Source organism: Myotis brandtii, unplaced genomic scaffold (assembly GCF_000412655.1).
Source record: "Myotis brandtii unplaced genomic scaffold, ASM41265v1 scaffold18, whole genome shotgun sequence".
NCBI classification, from domain to species: Eukaryota; Metazoa; Chordata; class Mammalia; order Chiroptera; family Vespertilionidae; genus Myotis; species Myotis brandtii.
This window is the reverse complement of record NW_005356674.1, coordinates 732,158-750,712: the sequence shown is the minus strand read 5'-3', so window position 1 is coordinate 750,712 and position 18,555 is coordinate 732,158. Positions and strand designations below refer to the sequence as shown.

The window sequence follows — 18,555 nt, the reverse complement described above, 5'->3', positions numbered from 1 at the left end:
TGTGTGGATTTTTGACTGTGTGTATGTGTGTGTGGGGGGGAGGATCAGTGCCACATAACCCCTTCATTGTTCAGTGGTCAACTGCAGAATGTTTGCTTACCCACTGAGGAACAGCAGAGGTTCTCAAGGGCACATGCTACCTCTTCATCTGGCTGTGTAGGTAAATGCTTTCTGGGAGCACCTGGAAGGGTGCCCTGACGAAGACACAGGTTCTATAAAGTATTCAGTGTCTTTAGCATTTATGGGCAACATGAGATGGGCAGGGGTATGGGGGGACTCTGAGAAGGATTCCACTGTATGGCCAGGGATATGTCACACGGCTAAGGAGTGTTAACCCTTGGAATATGATGGAAGAAATGTAAGCCACCAGCTATGCTGTGAATGAACAAACCAAGCAGTTTTAATAATGGTGATGATGACAGCAGCCAGCAAAGCCCTAGGAGGCCCAACCCACCAGTATTGGTGTAGGCCCCTGACTGACCTGTTTGGTGCAGGTGGTCTCTGGCCACCTCAAACAAGCGCAGGTGCATGTTGGTGATGGGGTTGAAGGAGCCACAGGCCAGGAGCACCACGGGGATCCGGTTCTTCATCTTGTCAGGCACATCCGCATCTGCTGCAGTGGCCACCCTGCCTAATGGGGACAAAAACTCATGTTAGGGAGTTCACATGAAGATCAATCAATGTCTCTAAACCACATACAGCACATTAGTTCTCACTTATTAGATGACTGAGGAGGTAATAATAATAATAATAGTAATAATAATAACATTTATGGAGGACTCCCCATGGGCCAGGGACTGTGCTAAACACTACATCAAAGTATATCCCTCATCTCACCAAATCCTTTCAACAACCCCCAATGGTTACTTATACGGCACAGGAACCTGAGAAGCCACAGTGCCAGGACTGAAAACCAGAAAGACTGACTTCAGAGACCATGTTCTGCTCATAAGTTCCATACCCTCCCTGGCCTCTGATGGGTCTCCCTGTGGTCAAAAGGAGGTATGTAATGTCATCTTTGATAGTCCAAGTAGAACTCAGGTCCCAGAGTAGACCAGTACTTTTAAAAAAACGTATTTTAAAATAATTTCCAACTTACAAGAAAAGTTGCAAAACTTATGCAAAAAATTCCCATATACCCTTTACTAAGATTCCCCAAATATTAACATCTTACCACATTTGCTTTATCATTCATTCTCTCTTTCTACACACACACACACACACAGACACACACGTATGCATACATATATCTACCTACAAATAATTTTTTTTTCTGAAATGATTGAGAGTAAAGTCTAGACATAATACCTCTTTATTTCTAAATACTTTAACAGCACTTGCCAACTGGTGGTCTGCAGACCACTGGTGGTCTGTGAGTTGCAAAAGGTTGGAGACCGCTGCTTTAGTATATGTTTTCTATGAACAAAGACATTTTCTTATATAACTACAGAGCAATGATTAAAATCAGAAAATGAATATTATTGCAGGGCTATGATCTATTTTACAGATCTTTTTTCATTTTGCCTATCATTCATCTAGGCCCAAGCATTTTGAGAGGGCCTAGCCCACCCTCTTGTCTCTGCATGCTATGGCTTTCAGCAGTGGTGAGGTTAGAGAAAAGCAGAAAACAGCCTGGGCTCCAGGGCAGGCTGGCAGACATGGCTCTCCTACCTCTGAGATGCTGCCTCCTGGAGAGACAGTGAAGAGCTCCACTGGGGTTAGGCCTTGGTTTGACTCCTACTTCTACCTCTTACTGGCTGTGTGATGTAGGGTAAATCACAGTTCCTCTCTGAGCTTCAGTTTACTAAAATTCAAGATGGGGATACTATTACTTACCTTTATATAGTGGTTGTGAGGATAAAGGAACTATATATGTTATGTGTCTGGTACCTAAGAAGTGTTTAATAGATAATCACTGTGGCAGTGGTGATGATAATGACAATGATAAAACAGATGTTGCTGCATGACAGGGGGGAAGCGAAGGAGAAAGGAGGTGGCAGTGGGCTTGTGGGTGGCAGCTGCCAAATGGCTCCCAGTGATCCTCACCTGCCAGTGTTCACCTGTACTCCCCTCACCATGAGTGTGGGCTGGACTTGTAACCTGCTTTTAATGAACAGAATGCAGCAAAGGAGTGGAATTCTACTTCTGAAAGAAGTTACAAAAGAACGCAGACTTCCCTCTTCTGCTTTTTCACTTGCTCACTTGATAAAGTCAGCTGTCCTGTTGTGAGTTGCCTCATGGAGAGACCCATGAGGCAAGCAGCTGAAGGAGACTTCTGATGCCAACAGCAGATAAGGAACTGAATCCTGCCAATAACCATGTGAGTGAATGTGCAAGTGGATCCTTCCCCAGCTGAGTCTTCAGATGAGACTGCAGCCCTGTGTCTTATAAGAGACTCTGAGTCAGAAGACAGAGTTAAGCCACATCTATATTTCTGACATATAGAAATGATGAGATCATAAGTGTGTGTTGTTTTAACCTGCTAAGTTCTGGGGTAACTTGTTATGCAGCAACAGCTAACTAATACAGTGGCCAACAGGAGGAATGCATTCACTTCCTTTCTCACTCCTCTTGCTATGGTGGCCTTGGCTGTAATTCTGCAATTTCAGGGGTAACATGGACAGTTATGTCACTGGAGCCTGGGACCCTCTTTGTATCTAAGAACATTGTTTTAATCTGGCCCCTACTGTCTGCTTCTCCAGGCTTGCATCCAACCACCGCCTGCCTCTTTATATTCTAGGAACAATGAATTACTTGTGAGTGGTTCCTTTGTGAGCTCCTCATGGCTTCCAGCTTCAAGCTTCTGTTCATGCTATTTCAGTTTCCTCCAAATGAAATAACCCAGCACACCCCAATCTGTTAAGACTCAACTCAGGTGATCGATCACATTATTTATGGCTTTAATCACAATTTCTTGACTGCCTGCTAGGTGCCTGTTATCAGTTAGGAATGCATTTGGTTGCAAATTTTAGAAGCCTAACCTCAGTGGCTTAAACAAATAGAGGTTATTTGTTTCTCACATGATGAAAAATCTAGAAGTTGTCAGCTGCTGGCATTGGATCACTGGTTCTCCAACGCCCTGCAATTCTCTCAGCTTTTCCTTCAGATTACAAGATTGCTGCTATAGCTACAACATCATGGGTACAATCAAAGCAAGAAGAAGACTCAAGGTGCTATACTAGTTTGATTGTCCCCCTTAGTCAAGAACACAAGAGCTTTTTCAGAACCTCCCTCCGCCACTATAGATTTTGCTTCTGTCTCACTGGCCAGAACTAGGTCACATGGCCACTCTATAAGGGAGGCTGGAAAAGCAAGTATTTAGCTTTGTAACCTCTCCAGTGAGAATCAGCAAGGTAAAGGGAGCTGGGAACAGGATGTCCACAGTGTCCGCCACAGAGTTGGAGATATAATTGTCAGGGAGCTCTCCTGACACTTAGCTTGGGCTAGCTAATCTCTACCTTCAGCAAATTACATACCACATCAATTGCAGAAACCTGCTCTGTGTCCTTCCCCCTCACCAGACAGTAAGCTCTGTAAGAGCAGGGGCCGTGTTTTCTCTACCTCAGAAGCTCAGTCAGCTTCAAGCACAGAGCTGGGCTCCCTGGAAACTGAAAAGGGCACTGGCCAGCTGGAGAGCAGACCTGCACACTGGTGGTGGGAAGGCCCAATGCACCTCCCAGTGTACAGATGTTGTTCTGGATGTATTCCGAGTTACCGCATGAAGATAAAAAACTCTCAACTTAGGTGGGCTCCTTTTGAGGCAGCAGAAACACCCCCTACAGTATGAGAAAAAGGAGTCTGCAAGCTGCTGCTGCTAGCTCTTCCCAGGGAGGTTGGATGATTTAATGAGATACTATTTGCAGAGAGTGCTGAACTATTCACAAGAACAGCCTTGTGATGAGTGTTATCTGGAGAGGCTGGCTGTTTTTCACAACGACTATAAAGCCTTTCAAAATTCTATTTCATTTTGACAAAATATAATTTCCTAGGGCCATTAAAACATGTAACTGCCCCATTTCAGGTAACCTGGGGTTTGGATCCACTTTTCCAAAAGTTCCCAGAAACTGTAAATTAGGACATTTATTTGAATGGTGGCAATGAAGTGTGATGTTGGGAAGAAGAATAAATGATATTTAATAAGTGACTTTCTTTTCTCTCCTTGCTGTGAGCGCACTGAGCCACACCGCTTGAACAGTGACTTATGCTGCCTGGGCAGCACCTCAGGCAGGAGGCGACAGTGAGCACACAGTCCCAGGCTCAGGAACGAGGTCAGTGCACCTGCGTCATTTGTATGCTCTAACTTGCTTCAACTACACACCCTCCCAAACCCAAGCCTAGAGAAATACAATGGTAGGGTTGAAAGGAACTCACTCCTGCAGTCAATCAGGAGAATAAACCAGACTCCGATTTGAGTGTAAGTCTCATCAGACACAAGGCCAGAAGCATCCTATAAAAGTGACTTGTCTGCCCTATCATGTAATAATACCTTTGGAGATGAAGCAAGTGTGGGCGACTTGCTATTGGGAAAGGCTTATCATCAATGAGCATTTAATGGAAGTCCACACATGAGCAATAATTGCTGTGGAAGGATTTATCAAGTTGAGAAGGCAGCATACAGCCTTCTTGGAATTCATCATTAAATAGGAGACAAGGCAAACAGATTCCACTTCTGGCCCCAGCCCCCTCTCCAGTGTACTGCGTCCCCCTCTACAGTCACCCAGACAGCATTTCATCTCGCTCGTCAAATACAACGGGCAGCTTCCTTTCTCCTTGCTTCTGCAAGTGCTGTTCGAGTACCTGAACCGCCATCCTCACTCCTGCCATCAAGGTTTCTCCTTGGAGCCCCTACCCAATGCCCCTCCACCCCATCCCACCCCCATACCCGCATTGTGCTAATGTATTTGTTACACATTTGATCACTTCCTTCCTTCCTCAATCACCGAACCATCATTGCTTTGTTTCCATGTCACTCTACACCAAGTAGATGAATTCCTACTGGGTGGTTTCTTATTCATCTAGGTCCCCTCAACTCCTGCACTGTTCCTAGCACATGGGGCGGCGGGGGCGGGGGGGGGAGGCCCTCAGAAATGTGTGGAATGAATGAGAGAATGACTAACTATCCCCAACCATGCACAGTCCCTTTCAGATGACCACCTTCCCTCTCTGGTTTTGTCACAATCACTAGACAGGGTCTTCCAAGGATATAATCTGACCTTTCTGGCTTCCTAGAGGAACTTAAGACCATGCTCCAAGACCCCACTCCAGCAGACCAGACTGAAATCAAATAAAGCATTCCTGCCCTGTTGTGCCATCTTCAATGCCAGGATCCCACCAACAGGAACATACCAGTCTCCTGCACATGGACACCAAGGACCTCCCTCTGTCCTGGACAACAGAGTGTTGCAACAGGCTGCCACTCTCCCAGGCAACGGGACTTTGCAGCTGTGATTAAAGTAAGGGTCTTGAAATGAGAGGTTATCCTAGATTAGCAAGGTGGCCCAATTTTATCAAGAGGGATGATGAGGGAGAGTCCGATAAAGACGTAAGGACCAGAAAGGAGAGAAGATGTCGTGCTGCTGGCTTTGAAGATGGAGGAGGGGCCCTGAACCAAGCAGTGCACGCGGCCTCTAATTACTGGAACCGGCAAGGAAACGCTTTCTCCCCTAGAGCCTCAGCAGGAACCCGGCCCTGCTGACACCTTCATTGCAGACCTCTGAAAGCACAGAACTGTAAAACTGTGTTGTTTTAAGCCAACAATTGATGGCAATTTGCTACAGCAGCCATAGGAAAGTAACACCTCACCTACTTAGGGGCTGGTTCTCTGAAGTGGCCTCCGCGTGCCGGGGCAGGAAAGGATCAGGAGTTGAGCTGATAAGACGGATATTAAAGGGTGTGTTGGGCACAGGGACCAGCACTGCCAAAGTCCAGAAACCACGACCTAAGGTGGGTCATGAACTAAAAAAGGATGTCAATGTGGTCGTGTGTCGGTGTGAGCTCATGTGTGGGTGGCCCGAGATGAGGCTGCAGAGGGTGTAAGGATCATGCAGGCCCCCAAGGGTGCTGTGCAGGATTTTATCCTATGGACAATGAGAAGCCTCTGAAGGATTTTAAACAGGGGTGTGACTTACTCATATTTCTGCTTCTGAAGGAGCTCTCAAGTGCTCCCAGGATGGTGCATCAGGAGGCTCCAGGATGGCTAATCCCAGCACCCCTCACCGGGTGAAGGTCCCCGGCTTCCCAGAGAATGGCCTTCCCTGCTGCCACATTTCACCTCAATCACCAGGTGATGCGATGCTGGCGGATGCCCCACATGTACTAAATTCTAACTAAGCATGTGCCCCTCGGCCCATTTGTCACAGGCCGTCGCAGAGACACTGTGAGGAAAGGCGAGCTGGGAAGGTTAAGTGCCCGTCGCTGCTGATGTAATGTGCTAATGCGCATCGCCTGGGAGGCAGTCAATTTACCTTTCCTTGCCGTGAGTGCCTCCAACACGACCCAGCCTGGGAGAGTGGCTGCAAACATCCTTGTTTATTATAGACATAAAGCAGATGGCTTCGGGCAGAATGGAAATGGATTCTATAAACATCTTTCATTACACGGACCTCTTGACCGGGCTCCTCATCTTAAAGAAAACAAGAGACATGGTATGTACAGGGTTGGGCAAAAGTAGGTTTACAGTTGTGAATACGCAAAAACAGTTTATTCTTGTATGATTGTTTATTAATTACAGTAATACTTTTCCATACAAACAACTGTAAACCTGCTTTTGCCCCATCCTGTATTTGTGGGGTCGACAAGCACATTTTTCAGGACCCAGTAAAACCATTTCCATCTGTGGGAGTGTGTCAACTTCTCCAGGGCAATCCACCTCCACATGAACTCTGGGCGCTTTTTCTTTTCAACTTTGTTGGATGCACTCGCTGTTGCTATGGGCACACAGTGCTGCTAAGAACAAAAGCAAAGCGGGCCTTCTTTGTCAGTGTGAGGATCCTCTGCCAGCCAACCCTTGGAGGAAACAAACATGCCAATTAAGCCCTCGTCCCAATTATGAGACTCCCAGGAAAGCAGGCAGCCTGGCTCTTCCGTTTTGAGAACTTTCAAAAGATTTGAAGGAGCCCAGGAATGGAACGAGGTCTCTTGCAACCCTACCCTCAGGAGTTGAGACTAATTTCGATAGCTGCAGGAAGGTGGAACTGAGTGACAGCTACCAGCTTTACTCAGTGACAGGCGGGGCACTGTGCTAAAAACTACACACATCAACGCTGATGCTTTCAACACACCCAGAGGGGAAGGGTTTGTGCTTGCATTCTGGTGAAGAGTCCCAGCCTCAGTGAGCCACATGGGAAACGGAGATAAATCCCCCGCATCCTAGGTCTATCATGGGGTGATCGAAACTGACCCATGTACCTGGCCCATAGGGGGTTCTCCAGAAATATTAGCTCCTTTATCTTTCCTTTCATTATGTTTAAAACAGAATTCACCATTCCCACATCTGCTGCTATATGCTGTTCACTTTGTTCAAAATAGGCCCTACACTTTTTATATTCACCCACAATCAAAACCTAGCAGCCCTTAGGAAGCTGTCAGCAACCCCCACTTTGCTAGGCAGCTCATTCAGACCAGCTGGGCCTGGGAGGTGGACCACAGAGGAGTGCTCCCGAGGAAGGCCACTTCCATCGCCCTGCTGTAGTCATCCGTCTAGCTCCAACCAAATTAACTCAGCTCTAAGCATCCCTGAGACTGAGTTAGGAGTCAATACTGAGGAACAGAGGAATGAGTAGTTTGATGTCATTCCGGTAGAAATAACGTCTTCTGATAATGAAGAATAAATATGCCCCACATCACAACGGACTTGCTAGCTTGGAACAAAGAAGGTATAGAAGAGCAGGTAGAAGGTGAGAAGGGCCTGGGATCTGCTGTGAGGAGTGCAAACTAACAGATAATTAAAATAAAAGAACCACCAGCAACTCTGCTAGTGCCTTAGGGACAGGGGCAAGGAAAACCTGGTGCCTGTCCTTAGGATTATAATTTAGCAGGAAGAACAAATATTTAGAACCTGTAGGGCAGAGGTTGCTGGTCACTTCCCAGTATCCATTTCCCCTTCCTTTTTAGGCACAGAGCCCCTGTCTTTAGCTGGCACATTGCTATATTCCCCATCTCTGCAGGAGGGTGAGGCCAGGTGCCTAAGGTTTGGCCAGTAATCTATGAACAGAAGTGTTGGGTGACACTTCCAGGAACTCTCTTCAAAAGAAAAAGGCATGACTTTCTCCTCTTCTCACCCCTGCTTTCTAGAATGTGATGGCTGGAGTGCGGCAGCTCTCTTGCATCCTGAGGAGGACTAACTGCAGGTTTGACAGAGAATAAGCCAAGAGAAAGGCAGGACCGTGAGGAACCTGACGCTGCCATACCAGGCCCAGACTGCCTACCTCTGGATGTCCTTGACCCGCGAGGGAAATAATCTAAGCCACCATTATTTTCTATTTTCTGCTATAGCAGCTAAGCCTAATTTTAACTGATATACTGACACATAATGCATGTTCACTGAATTAGTATGTAAAGAAATAAAAAAGTGTATAAATTTTTAGAAGTTTCTCTTGCCCCAGTTAGAAGTATTTTTTATATGCAGAAACTCAAATGGATATTGTTTGAAAGGGAAAATACACCTAAGGAAAAAAAATCTACCATAACTTAATTTTTCATATGAATTTTTCATGGGAGGAAAAATCCTTACTCAGGACTCTAGGAAGCTGAAATGTGCAGCAGCAAATCTGCTTTTCTGTAGATCACAAAAACCAGACTCTGTCCTATCTCCTTGCCCAAAAAAACAGATTCATTATGGCGCACTGTCGCACTCTGCTTCGAGTGGGCATTTGCCATATGGCTTGGCAGTTTAATGGTTTTCTGATACTTGACAAAAATAAAGCACAATCATTTTGCAAGGAGTTTGAGTTCCTAGATGGGTCTTTTCCAAATAACAGCTGTGCCTCAAAATTGAGTTACTCAATTTGCAATTTGTGGACACAATACTCAAACATTTACAAGTGAGCAAAACCGCAAATCACTTGGGCTATTTCCAGCCTTCAGAGTTTATGAAGTTTTTAGCAATGTTATGAGTGTGCAGCTGTCAACAAGCTCAAGCCATTGTCTCTGAACCACCAGACCCGGCAGGCAGCAGTGATGTCCTACTTAGCAGCAGGCCATGTAGAGCCAACCACAAACCCTCCGGAGAAAAAGAATGTGAGGGAGAGAAATAAACTTCACCGCAAAGCCCACAGACTACATTCCTATGCCACTCTCTCCACCCCCTACCACATTTGTGTAGGTGACACCTAACTCTACAGCTCTAGTCCTGACCTTGCTTATGGGCCCCTACAAGTCCATGGGTGGCCACCTGGCACTAGCTTAATCATAAGCCAGACAGATGTGGATTCAAAGCCAACTAGCACTTCCTCAGCGATCCTGACTGAATATATCAGCCAGGAGAAGCCAGGCAAGGTGCATTCACAAACGACTCCCCAAATATCAGTAGCTTAAACCAATAAAGGTTTACTTAATGTTCTTGTTACACACACATTCTGTTCGGGGCTCTGCTCTATGTTACCTTTGTCCCTTAATCCAGAACTCAAGCCGATGGTGCAGTAACTACTTATAATGACTAACTACAGTCAGTCACTGTAGCAGTGAAAAAAGAGGGACCTCCCCCACCAGGAGTATCTGCTTGGCCTTAAATTGGCACATCTTACTTCCAACAACCCACCCAACCTCAGTGAGTTAGAAAAGACAATTATACTCTGGGTCCCAAAGGTGGAGAGCCAGAAATATTTGATGAATAGCCCTGAGCCCACTACAGTGAATTAATTGAGCCTCAGTGACCCACATGGAAAATGAAGATACATTAAGTCTTCACGTAACGCTGTGGATAGGTTCTGCAACTTCAAGCTAAACTATGCATAACGAAACCAATTTTACCATAGTCTAATTGACATAAATAAGAGTTAAGTCCCTATGGCATCTCATCAACATTACAACAAGATGACGTTATTCAAGGACCTGCTATAATTACACGTTTCTCCTGAGACTGTCATGAAGGGTATTGAAGTTGACCCACTTAGAACAGCAGCTGACCCATAGGAGGTTCTCCAAAAATATTAGCTCCTTTCCTTTCCTTGTGTTCAACACAGAATTCACCATCTCCCACACTTGCTTCCTGCTGCCCATATCCCTTTTCTGATAAAAATTCCACTTTTCCTAGTCACCCGTCATCAAAACCTGCCAGTTATCTATGACATCTTTTCATCCTTCATCATATTCCCCCAATATAGTTAGCCTCCAAGTGTGGCCTATGTTCCCTACAGAAGGTCTTCACATTCTGCCACTAGTGAGACCCACCCCACTATAGCATTTCATCACCTTCTCATATCAATTAGGGCTTTTAAAATTGTGGGAGAAAGGAGTTCTCGTTATCTTGGTGCTTCTCCACACCAAAGGCAAGGCAGTGAAGGGGCACGGGATTATCAGAAGGCTACCAGGCCATTCCAGAGACTAAAGGAAGAGCTGAACATGAGAGATCTCAGGGCGGACAAGGGATAGGGCAAGTGCCCTGGTCTCAGCCTGGACAGGGTCCCATGGTACAGACATGGTCACCAGTGTCCAACGCTGTTCCCAGAGAAGGGAAATGGATGTGGGCTGGACAGCTCCCCACCCCACGCCTAGGGATGGCTTCCACAATGATAAGGAGAGAAACTCTAGAATCACCTCCCCGCACTGACCTGGCCCCAATCTGCTAAACTAGATCAACCAATTCGAAAGTGTGGATTCAGTCACTCAAACTAATGTGATAAACTACTGAGTGTTTACCATGCGCCAAGCACTGTATAAAATCTGGGCCTTTGTGCCAAGCCAATGACAAAGTTCTCAGTAATTTGTTCTCCACTGGCATTGATTTGCTAGGCCATGTCCTTCATCTGGCATCAGGGAGATTTGGGCCTCATTCTACCACTCCTAATTATCTCCTGACCACCCTTTCTTCCCTACATGTGCTCCATATCCTCACCAAGCGCAGACCATCTGCCATTCTGACGTGTCCTCTCCATCTTCCTGCTCCTTGGGCCTCCGTGTATGCCATTTCCAGGAGCTAGAATGGTCTCTTCCAGGACAACCCTCCACAGAGCTTCCCCTGGTGGCCCATCTGGAAGTCAGTGCCCCCTCCTCTGACCTCTTAGAGGTGACACTGTCTATATTGTTGCACCCCTACACCGAGGGCAGGGATCCCCATGGGATCCAATGCAGAGTGGAAGATGAATAAGGAATAATCACCATATTCACTGGGGAACAAGGTAAAAGTGAAAATAAAGTAAGAGCCAGAGAGTACCGGCCACTGCCCAGTATGGTCTTGGCTGAGCCACTGGGGAGGAAATATTCCCCAAATCACAATGGCAGAGCCCCAGGTTTATCTACCATTCCATCCCCTTCTTCCAACACTTCCTGGTCTTCCCAGTTTGCTTACCCATCTAAGTTTCTAGCTCCCAATCTGGGGTGTCAGCTCCCTTTTGGACTAGAATTTTGCTCTTGCACCATAAATTGTGTCTGCTTCCTTGGCTAGACCTCATCCTGGGATCCTGATTTCTGATTCTCACCTCGGAGGCACCTTTTGACTCTTATGTCCTTTCCCTGTTTCTGTCCAAGCCTTATCCAGGGCCCATGCCCAGGGCCCCACTCCAGTTCAGCAGTGGGCAATGAGCCCCATTTAGTATTGGGAAGGCAGTCCCACACCCTCGACAGCTCCGTGGACTTCCCTGTATGGCAGCAAAATGCAGAACAGTTCATAATGATAACAGGGGATGGCACAATGACCCATCTAGTGCCCAAATCACAAAACTGGCAGCCATCTGGGCTCTTCCCTCTCCCTGGCCTTGACAGCCTGTCCGCTCCACCTCTGCAATATCTTTATTATCCATCTCTCTCCCTCTCAAACTCCACAGTCATTGCCTTGAACTGGGGCTCATTATTTCTCAATTGGACCTGAGTGCACTCTTCACCTGTCTCCTATCTCACCTCCTCTGATCCATCCTCTGCTCAGCTGCTCAAGGGGATCTTTAACATGCACATCTGATTCCTGCTTAGTCCCCTGCCACCCAATCACGTTCTGGATAATGCTGAAACTCAGCACGGCATCCATGGCCCCTTATAATCTGGTCCTGACCTGTTTCACAAGCCTCATCACTTACTTTCTAACCTCCTCCCTATGTCTGCTCCATCAAATTGCTTTCCATCTATTCTAATCTCCTTGGACTGAATTTTAGGACCAGCCCTAAAAGCAAATAAAAAATTCTAACAAAGAAGGCAATTTTGTTTAGCTTGCCTGTTCATTCTTCACTAAAAAAGAAAATGCGCTGCCACTGCCATCAAGCTCCTCAAGACAACGGGGCGGGGGGGGGGGGGGGGGGGGGGGGGGGCGGATGACAGGAAGATCCCAAAATAACTGGAAAGGTGGGAAGCTGGCCAGGCTCTCCATGAAGGCAGAATAGACCAGTGGAGACCCAGGGAACCACAGCAGGGAAGAGGCAGGCAAGAGATTTGCTGCTCAAGGAGAGATGTTCACTTGAGAATTTCACTGGGCACAACATAACCAAGTCTGGAGAAATCCTTTCCCACTTCATGTCATAATTTCCTCCAGAAATTATAAGCCAAGCAGCCAATCTTCCCTTCTTTATTGAGCTATAAGAAGACTACCATGGTCATGAGCAGATAACTGCAAATCTGGGCAGTGATCTATGAATTCAGAGCAGACCTGAGCCAGGTTTGGGGCAGTGATTAATTAAAATTTTTAACCAAGTTCATCCAACATATATTTCATGGTGTGTATAATTGCTATTGTGTTGCCAGAAATTACATCCAAATCATGGGCAGTTTATAGAAACAACTGCAGTTTCTATGATTCTTAAAGAGACAAAACTTATTTTGTTTCTCCCCTCAGCTACTGCTTTAGAATCCACTAGTAGGACTGGCAGAATATCCCCCCCTAAACACATGCATAGGCTAACATTTCTCATGTGTGGAGGATACATGCACTCAAACAGTGGAGGGCAAGGGGGCACTTCTGACCTTGAACTGAGGTTGCCTGTGCTTGCACTTGGGGCACTTCTGTAATGGAAAAAGCTTGGCATTTACAAGCTCTATGACCTTGAATAAGCCTTCTAGTCCTCTATAAAGTGAGGATAACGCAATACTCATTCATGGGGGTGCCATGAAGATAAACTAAAGATACACATTAGGACTATACCTCCTACTTAGGTTTAAGAGGAAGAGGAAGCTTTTCATCACAGAGTTAGGAAATAGGATTCACATGTGCCAACTTTGTGTTAAGATACCACTGTCCCTGACAGAGTCTACCCATTCCTGAAAGAGCAGGTCAAATGAACCCACTATTGGTCTGAGGGCATCCAGCCCTGCACAGTATAGATGAGGGATACAATGAGACAGTGTTCCAGCTCACTCGGGCCTGGGCTGGGGCAGTCCAGGAAGCCCAACATATCTACGAGCAAGTCATACACAATACTCCAGTTGACCTACACGAGGCTACCTCCCCAGGACCTATTGACTTTCTTTACTATGCATGAGTTTAAAAACCAGCAAAGAGGTTAATTTGCTTCTATGATTTCTGTAGAACTAATGTATTTACCTGTACACTTTGGCTGATGGCTCTTTTTACAGGCCATTAAAAATTATTTTTTAAACCTCACCCAAAGATATGTTTTTATTGATTTGAGAAAGAGAAAGAGAGAGAGAGAGAGAGGTAGGAGGAGAAAAGTGTGTGTGGGGGGGAGAGAAACACCAATCAGTTGCCTCCTGTACTCGCTCTGACTAGGGATCAACCCCCACACACAACGTTGGCATGTGCCTTGACCATGAATCAAACCCACCACTTTTTTGGTGTATGGGATGATGCTCCAACCAACTGATCCATACCGGCCAGGGCTACAGGCCATTTTAATACATGGTGGTTGGTGAGTGTGCATGCCACAAACACAGGGCTTCCAGGAGCTGGAGCAAGGAAGCCCTAACACATCAGCACACTCATCTCCAGTGAGTCCAGTGTGCAAAGTACGTACTTTCTGCAGAGGCTCAGGCAAGGAGTGTCCTGGCTCCAGGGGAACAGGCAGATCCTGGGGCCTCAATGAGCAGAGCTAGAATCCAGTCAGGCCAGAGGAACTAAAGAGCAGCTCCTGCCCAGAGGTTGGGATAAAGACAGATGCAGACATCTGGAGGTATGAGCGCCAAAATGAAGACAGTGAGACTTCATCCCATAGGCATCTAGCTCATGTGAATTCTCTCTCCTGCATGTACTGGCCTCACTAAATCAATAAAATAAAAATTTAAGTGTAAAAGAAAATGCAGCCAAAATGCAATTATTTAAGCTCACGGTCTTTCTCAAGTGATGGTCCAGGAGTGTGGCTGAGAATCTGCTGCTCTTTCCTGTGGCACAGTGGTTCCCTTCTCCTTGTTAACAGACCCAGGTTTTGTTCAGCTTCATGAACGAGGGACTCAGATCCATCTAGGAACCATAGTACCACACCCCTTTGCCATGATTGGGCAGGGATAGGCATGTGACCCAGTGCTAGCCAATGAGATGTAAGAGAAAGGGCCTGAAGGCCTCTGGGAAAGATTTTCCTACCTGATGAAAGAGCAATGATGAGAAGGTCCTTTTTTGCCCTGGACACTGTGATGTATGGGTGTGACAGGAGCCCTCTGTCTCCATGAAGAGAAGGCCTAAAAACTGCAGAGATGAAGGGCAACCCAAAGGCTTGGTCTCATTAAGTCACTGCATTAACCTAGTACTACCGCTCTCTAGACTTTATTATGTGAGCTGTTAAAATATCTTTATTGCTATAGCTACTGCTGGTCAGGTATTCAGTTACTTTGGCCCAAAGTATCAAAACAGATATACCTCAGGAAGCCATGGTTCTTGCCTTCCCCCAACAGTGTGTGCACATTCCTGGGCCAAGTGAGAGTCCTGTGTGCAAAGTAGGTACTTTCTGCATAATGTGGTCCCTTAAATCCAGGCATCTATTTTGTCTGGGTTGCACCTGAAGAGAGACTGTGCCTGTGATTGAGGAAATCCCACCGTGTGGGATCTGGGGAGGCTTAGTGTGTTGAATCCTAATGTGGAACTGTACTGGGAGTTTTGCAGGGACTATTTTGAACAAGCATGATTTTTGGTTGAGCTCAGAACCTAATCTCAGAGGAAGCTGCCTTTTGAACCTCTTACAGACCCCACTCAAATGCATTCACTGTCTCCTTGGGCACCACAGGGACCTTTCTGAGGGCAGCTCTGTATTTGGTGGGATTGTCTTCACACCCTATGCTTCCCAGGAGACATCCTCCTTGCTCTAGCTCACCACAGACAAGGACAGCTGTGCCTCTTCTGCTTCAGTGCTGACTGCTTGCCTATCTGTGCCTTTCGCCCAACACAGCCTCGTGACTCAAGGAAGCCCTAACACATCAGTACAATAATCTCCATGCCTTTGGCTCCCGATGGTTCCTTTGCTTAGAATGCCATTTCTACCCATTTCTACCTATTAAACTTTGTTCCTCTAGCACTCAGAACATATTAGGCCAACATAAAAGGTCTTAACAACAAAAACAAATTACTCGATTAAAAAATAGACAAAGGACTTGAATGGACATTTCTCCAAAGAAGATATACAAATGGCCTAAGTACATGAAAAGAGGCTCAACATCACTAATCATTAGAGAAATGCAAATCAAAATGACCATAAGATGCCACTTCACACCCATTAGGATGTCTACTATAAAAAATACAGGAAACAAGTGCTGGAAAAACTGGAGCCCTTGTGCACTGTTGGTGGGAATGTAAAATGGTACAGCAATTATGGAAAACAGTATGGCAGTTCATTAAAAAATTAAAAATAGAATTATCATATGACCTAGCAATTCCACTTCTGGGTATATACCTAAAAGTACTGAAGGCAGGTCTTAAAGAGATATTTGTACACCTATGTTCATAGTAGCATTATTCACAATAGCTAAAATGTAGAAGCAACCTAAGTATCCATTAATGGATGAATGTATAAACAAAATGTGGTATATACATACAGTGGACTATTATTTAACTCTCAAAAGAAAGGATATTCTGATACATACTACAACATGGATGAACCTTGAGGACATTATGCTAAGTGAAATAAGATAGTCAGAAAAAGGCAAATACTATATGATTCCACTTATATAAGGTACCTAAAACAATCAAGTTCAAAGAGACAGAAAGTTGAATGGTATTGCCAGGGGCTGGATGGAAGAGGGAATGGAGACTGGTTGTATAGTGGGTATAGTTTTGGTGTTGCAAGATGAAAGAGTTTTGGAGATGGTGTGTAACAATGTGAATGTACTTAACATTACTGACCTGTATACTAAAAAATGGTCGAGAGTAAATTTTATGTTATATGTATTTTACCACAATTAAAATTTATCTACAAAAGCCTAAGCGACCGTTCAACCAGTAGCTATGACACGCACTGACCACTAAGGGGCAGACGTTTAATGCACAGGCATGGAAACATGGAACAGGTTGATGAATCTCAGAGAGAAGGGGGAAGAGGGGAGAGTGGGAAGAGATTAACCAAAGATCTTATATGCATACTAGAGGCCTGGTGCACAGATTCGTGCACTGATGGGGTCCCTCGGCCTGGCCTGCGGGGATTGTGCTGAAACCGGCAATCCAACATCCCTTGAGGGGTCCCGGATTGCGAGAGGCCGAAGGCCAGGTTGAGGGACCCCACTGGTGCATGAATCCATGCACCAGGCCTCTAGTTTGGTAAGCCTTCTCTGATGCTAGGCTCCAAATGCACTCTACTGCTCACCAACCTCTAATTTGACTTCTTAGTTTCTGTGCTTTCAGTATTGTTTTGAGACTTACACAGTTGTCCAAACAAAGAGAATCACAGAGAAATAGAATCAGAGCCCTGATTGAACTGTTCTCAAAGTCAATCCCACCTGGAACATTTCAATGACCATGAACCAATAAATCACCTTTTTAACATTAAGCTAGTTTGAATTGGCATTCTCTTACTTGCAAACAAAATCAACCTAATTGATAATACACTTTATCTGAAATACTAGAACACTAAGAATAAAGAAAAGATGCTAAAGACTTCTAGGGAATAAGAAAAAGAAAGTTCATAGACAAAGGAATAAAACTAAGACTAGCATCTCACCTCTCATTTACAACATAGATGCAAGAGATAATGAGCAATGCCTGCAACATTTCCAAGAGAAGATGACTATGAATCTGGAATTCTCTATCTGGCTAGACCCGTGGTCGGCAAACTGCGGCTCACGAGCCACATGTGTCTCTTTGGCCCCTTGAGTGTGGCTCTTCCACAAAATACTACGTGCAGGCGCGCACGTTGAAACTTCGTGGCCCATACGCAGGAGTCAGTATTTTGTGGAAGAGCCACACTCAAGGGGCCAAAGAGCTGCATGTGGCTCGCGAGCCGCATTTTGCCGACCACTGGGCTAGACTATCATTTAAGTATGGGGATAGAATATATTTTTAGATATAAATGGACTCAAAGTTTATCTCTCAGGCACTTTTCTTAAGAAGTTCTTTGAGGATGTGTTCCACCAAAACAAGGAAGAAAAACCAATAAAGTAGAAGACAAGAGATACAACCTAGGCTGAGATTTGCACAGGCTGCAGAGCAACAGCCCAGAGCAGAACAGGAAAAGGTGGGCCTCTAAGAAAAAGGTGAATGCTGAGAGGTTGGGTAAACTGAGGTTACAGTGAAAACTTCTCTTCAAACTCTAACCAAAGTGTGTGTGTGTGTGTGTGTGTGTGTGTATATATATATATATTCTGATAAAAATATAAATTAAAATGTGACTTTATTTTAAGCCCTTGATGGAATAAGAGAAAAGAAAACTCATTTGACCTTGATATTAGGAATTTCCCTTTGGGTGGTCCAGGGCTACTTGACCCCGGAGTGAACATTTATGTGATAAAAATGATTTAAATGCTATTTAATGATATTAAACTTTTACTGTCAATCTAGTAAAAGGCATAGAATGCTTAACTGTGAAGACAGAATTTTTAAAAAAGGCAATTTAAGAATATAGCTACCAGAAAAGAAGTAGTTGGAAAAAGAATGAAGAGTCTAAATACTCATGAAGAGTCTAAATACTGATTCCAGTTTATGAACAGGAAAGAAATTTGGTTATGATATATATGGGGAAAATAGTACATTAAAGATGGGGCATTAACTTTTCTCACATAAAATGAAGCTGGAAGGTAGGCAGCTCAGGGATAGTGCAGAAGCGCTGATATAATCAATACTGAAGAACCCCTCTAGATTTTTCTGTCATTCTTAGAATATGCCTTTCACCTACCCTCAAGGTTCTCTCATGGTCACATGATGGCTGCAGCAGCTCCAGGCATTTTATCTGTGCTCCAGGTAAGAAGGTACAAGAGGGGAGAAGGGCAAGAGAGTCCTTCTTGCTGAATCAGCCCCTTTATAAAAGAGTTTTCCTGAAGCTCCAC

At 45.2% G+C, this 18,555-nt stretch overlaps 1 protein-coding gene across 6 annotated transcripts in view; it reads right to left on the bottom strand.

The window, feature by feature from the left end:
* The window catches only part of LOC102258798 (nicotinamide/nicotinic acid mononucleotide adenylyltransferase 3), a 91,705-nt gene extending 77,444 nt beyond the window's left edge, over nt 1–14,261 (bottom strand). For 2 of the 6 annotated variants that reach the window (XM_014537471.1, XM_014537472.1), the window contains exon 1: nt 482–631. In XM_014537471.1, coding sequence (XP_014392957.1) covers nt 482–590 — 109 coding nt within the window. In that variant the 5' untranslated portion in view covers nt 591–631. Of the gene's footprint in view, nt 1–481; nt 632–6,464; nt 6,487–14,080 lie in introns of those variants that run through there. The other 4 variants (XM_014537474.1, XM_005863514.2, XM_005863516.2 and 1 more) reach the window with 4 other exon arrangements.
* Nucleotides 14,262–18,555: the final 4,294 nt, after the last annotated feature.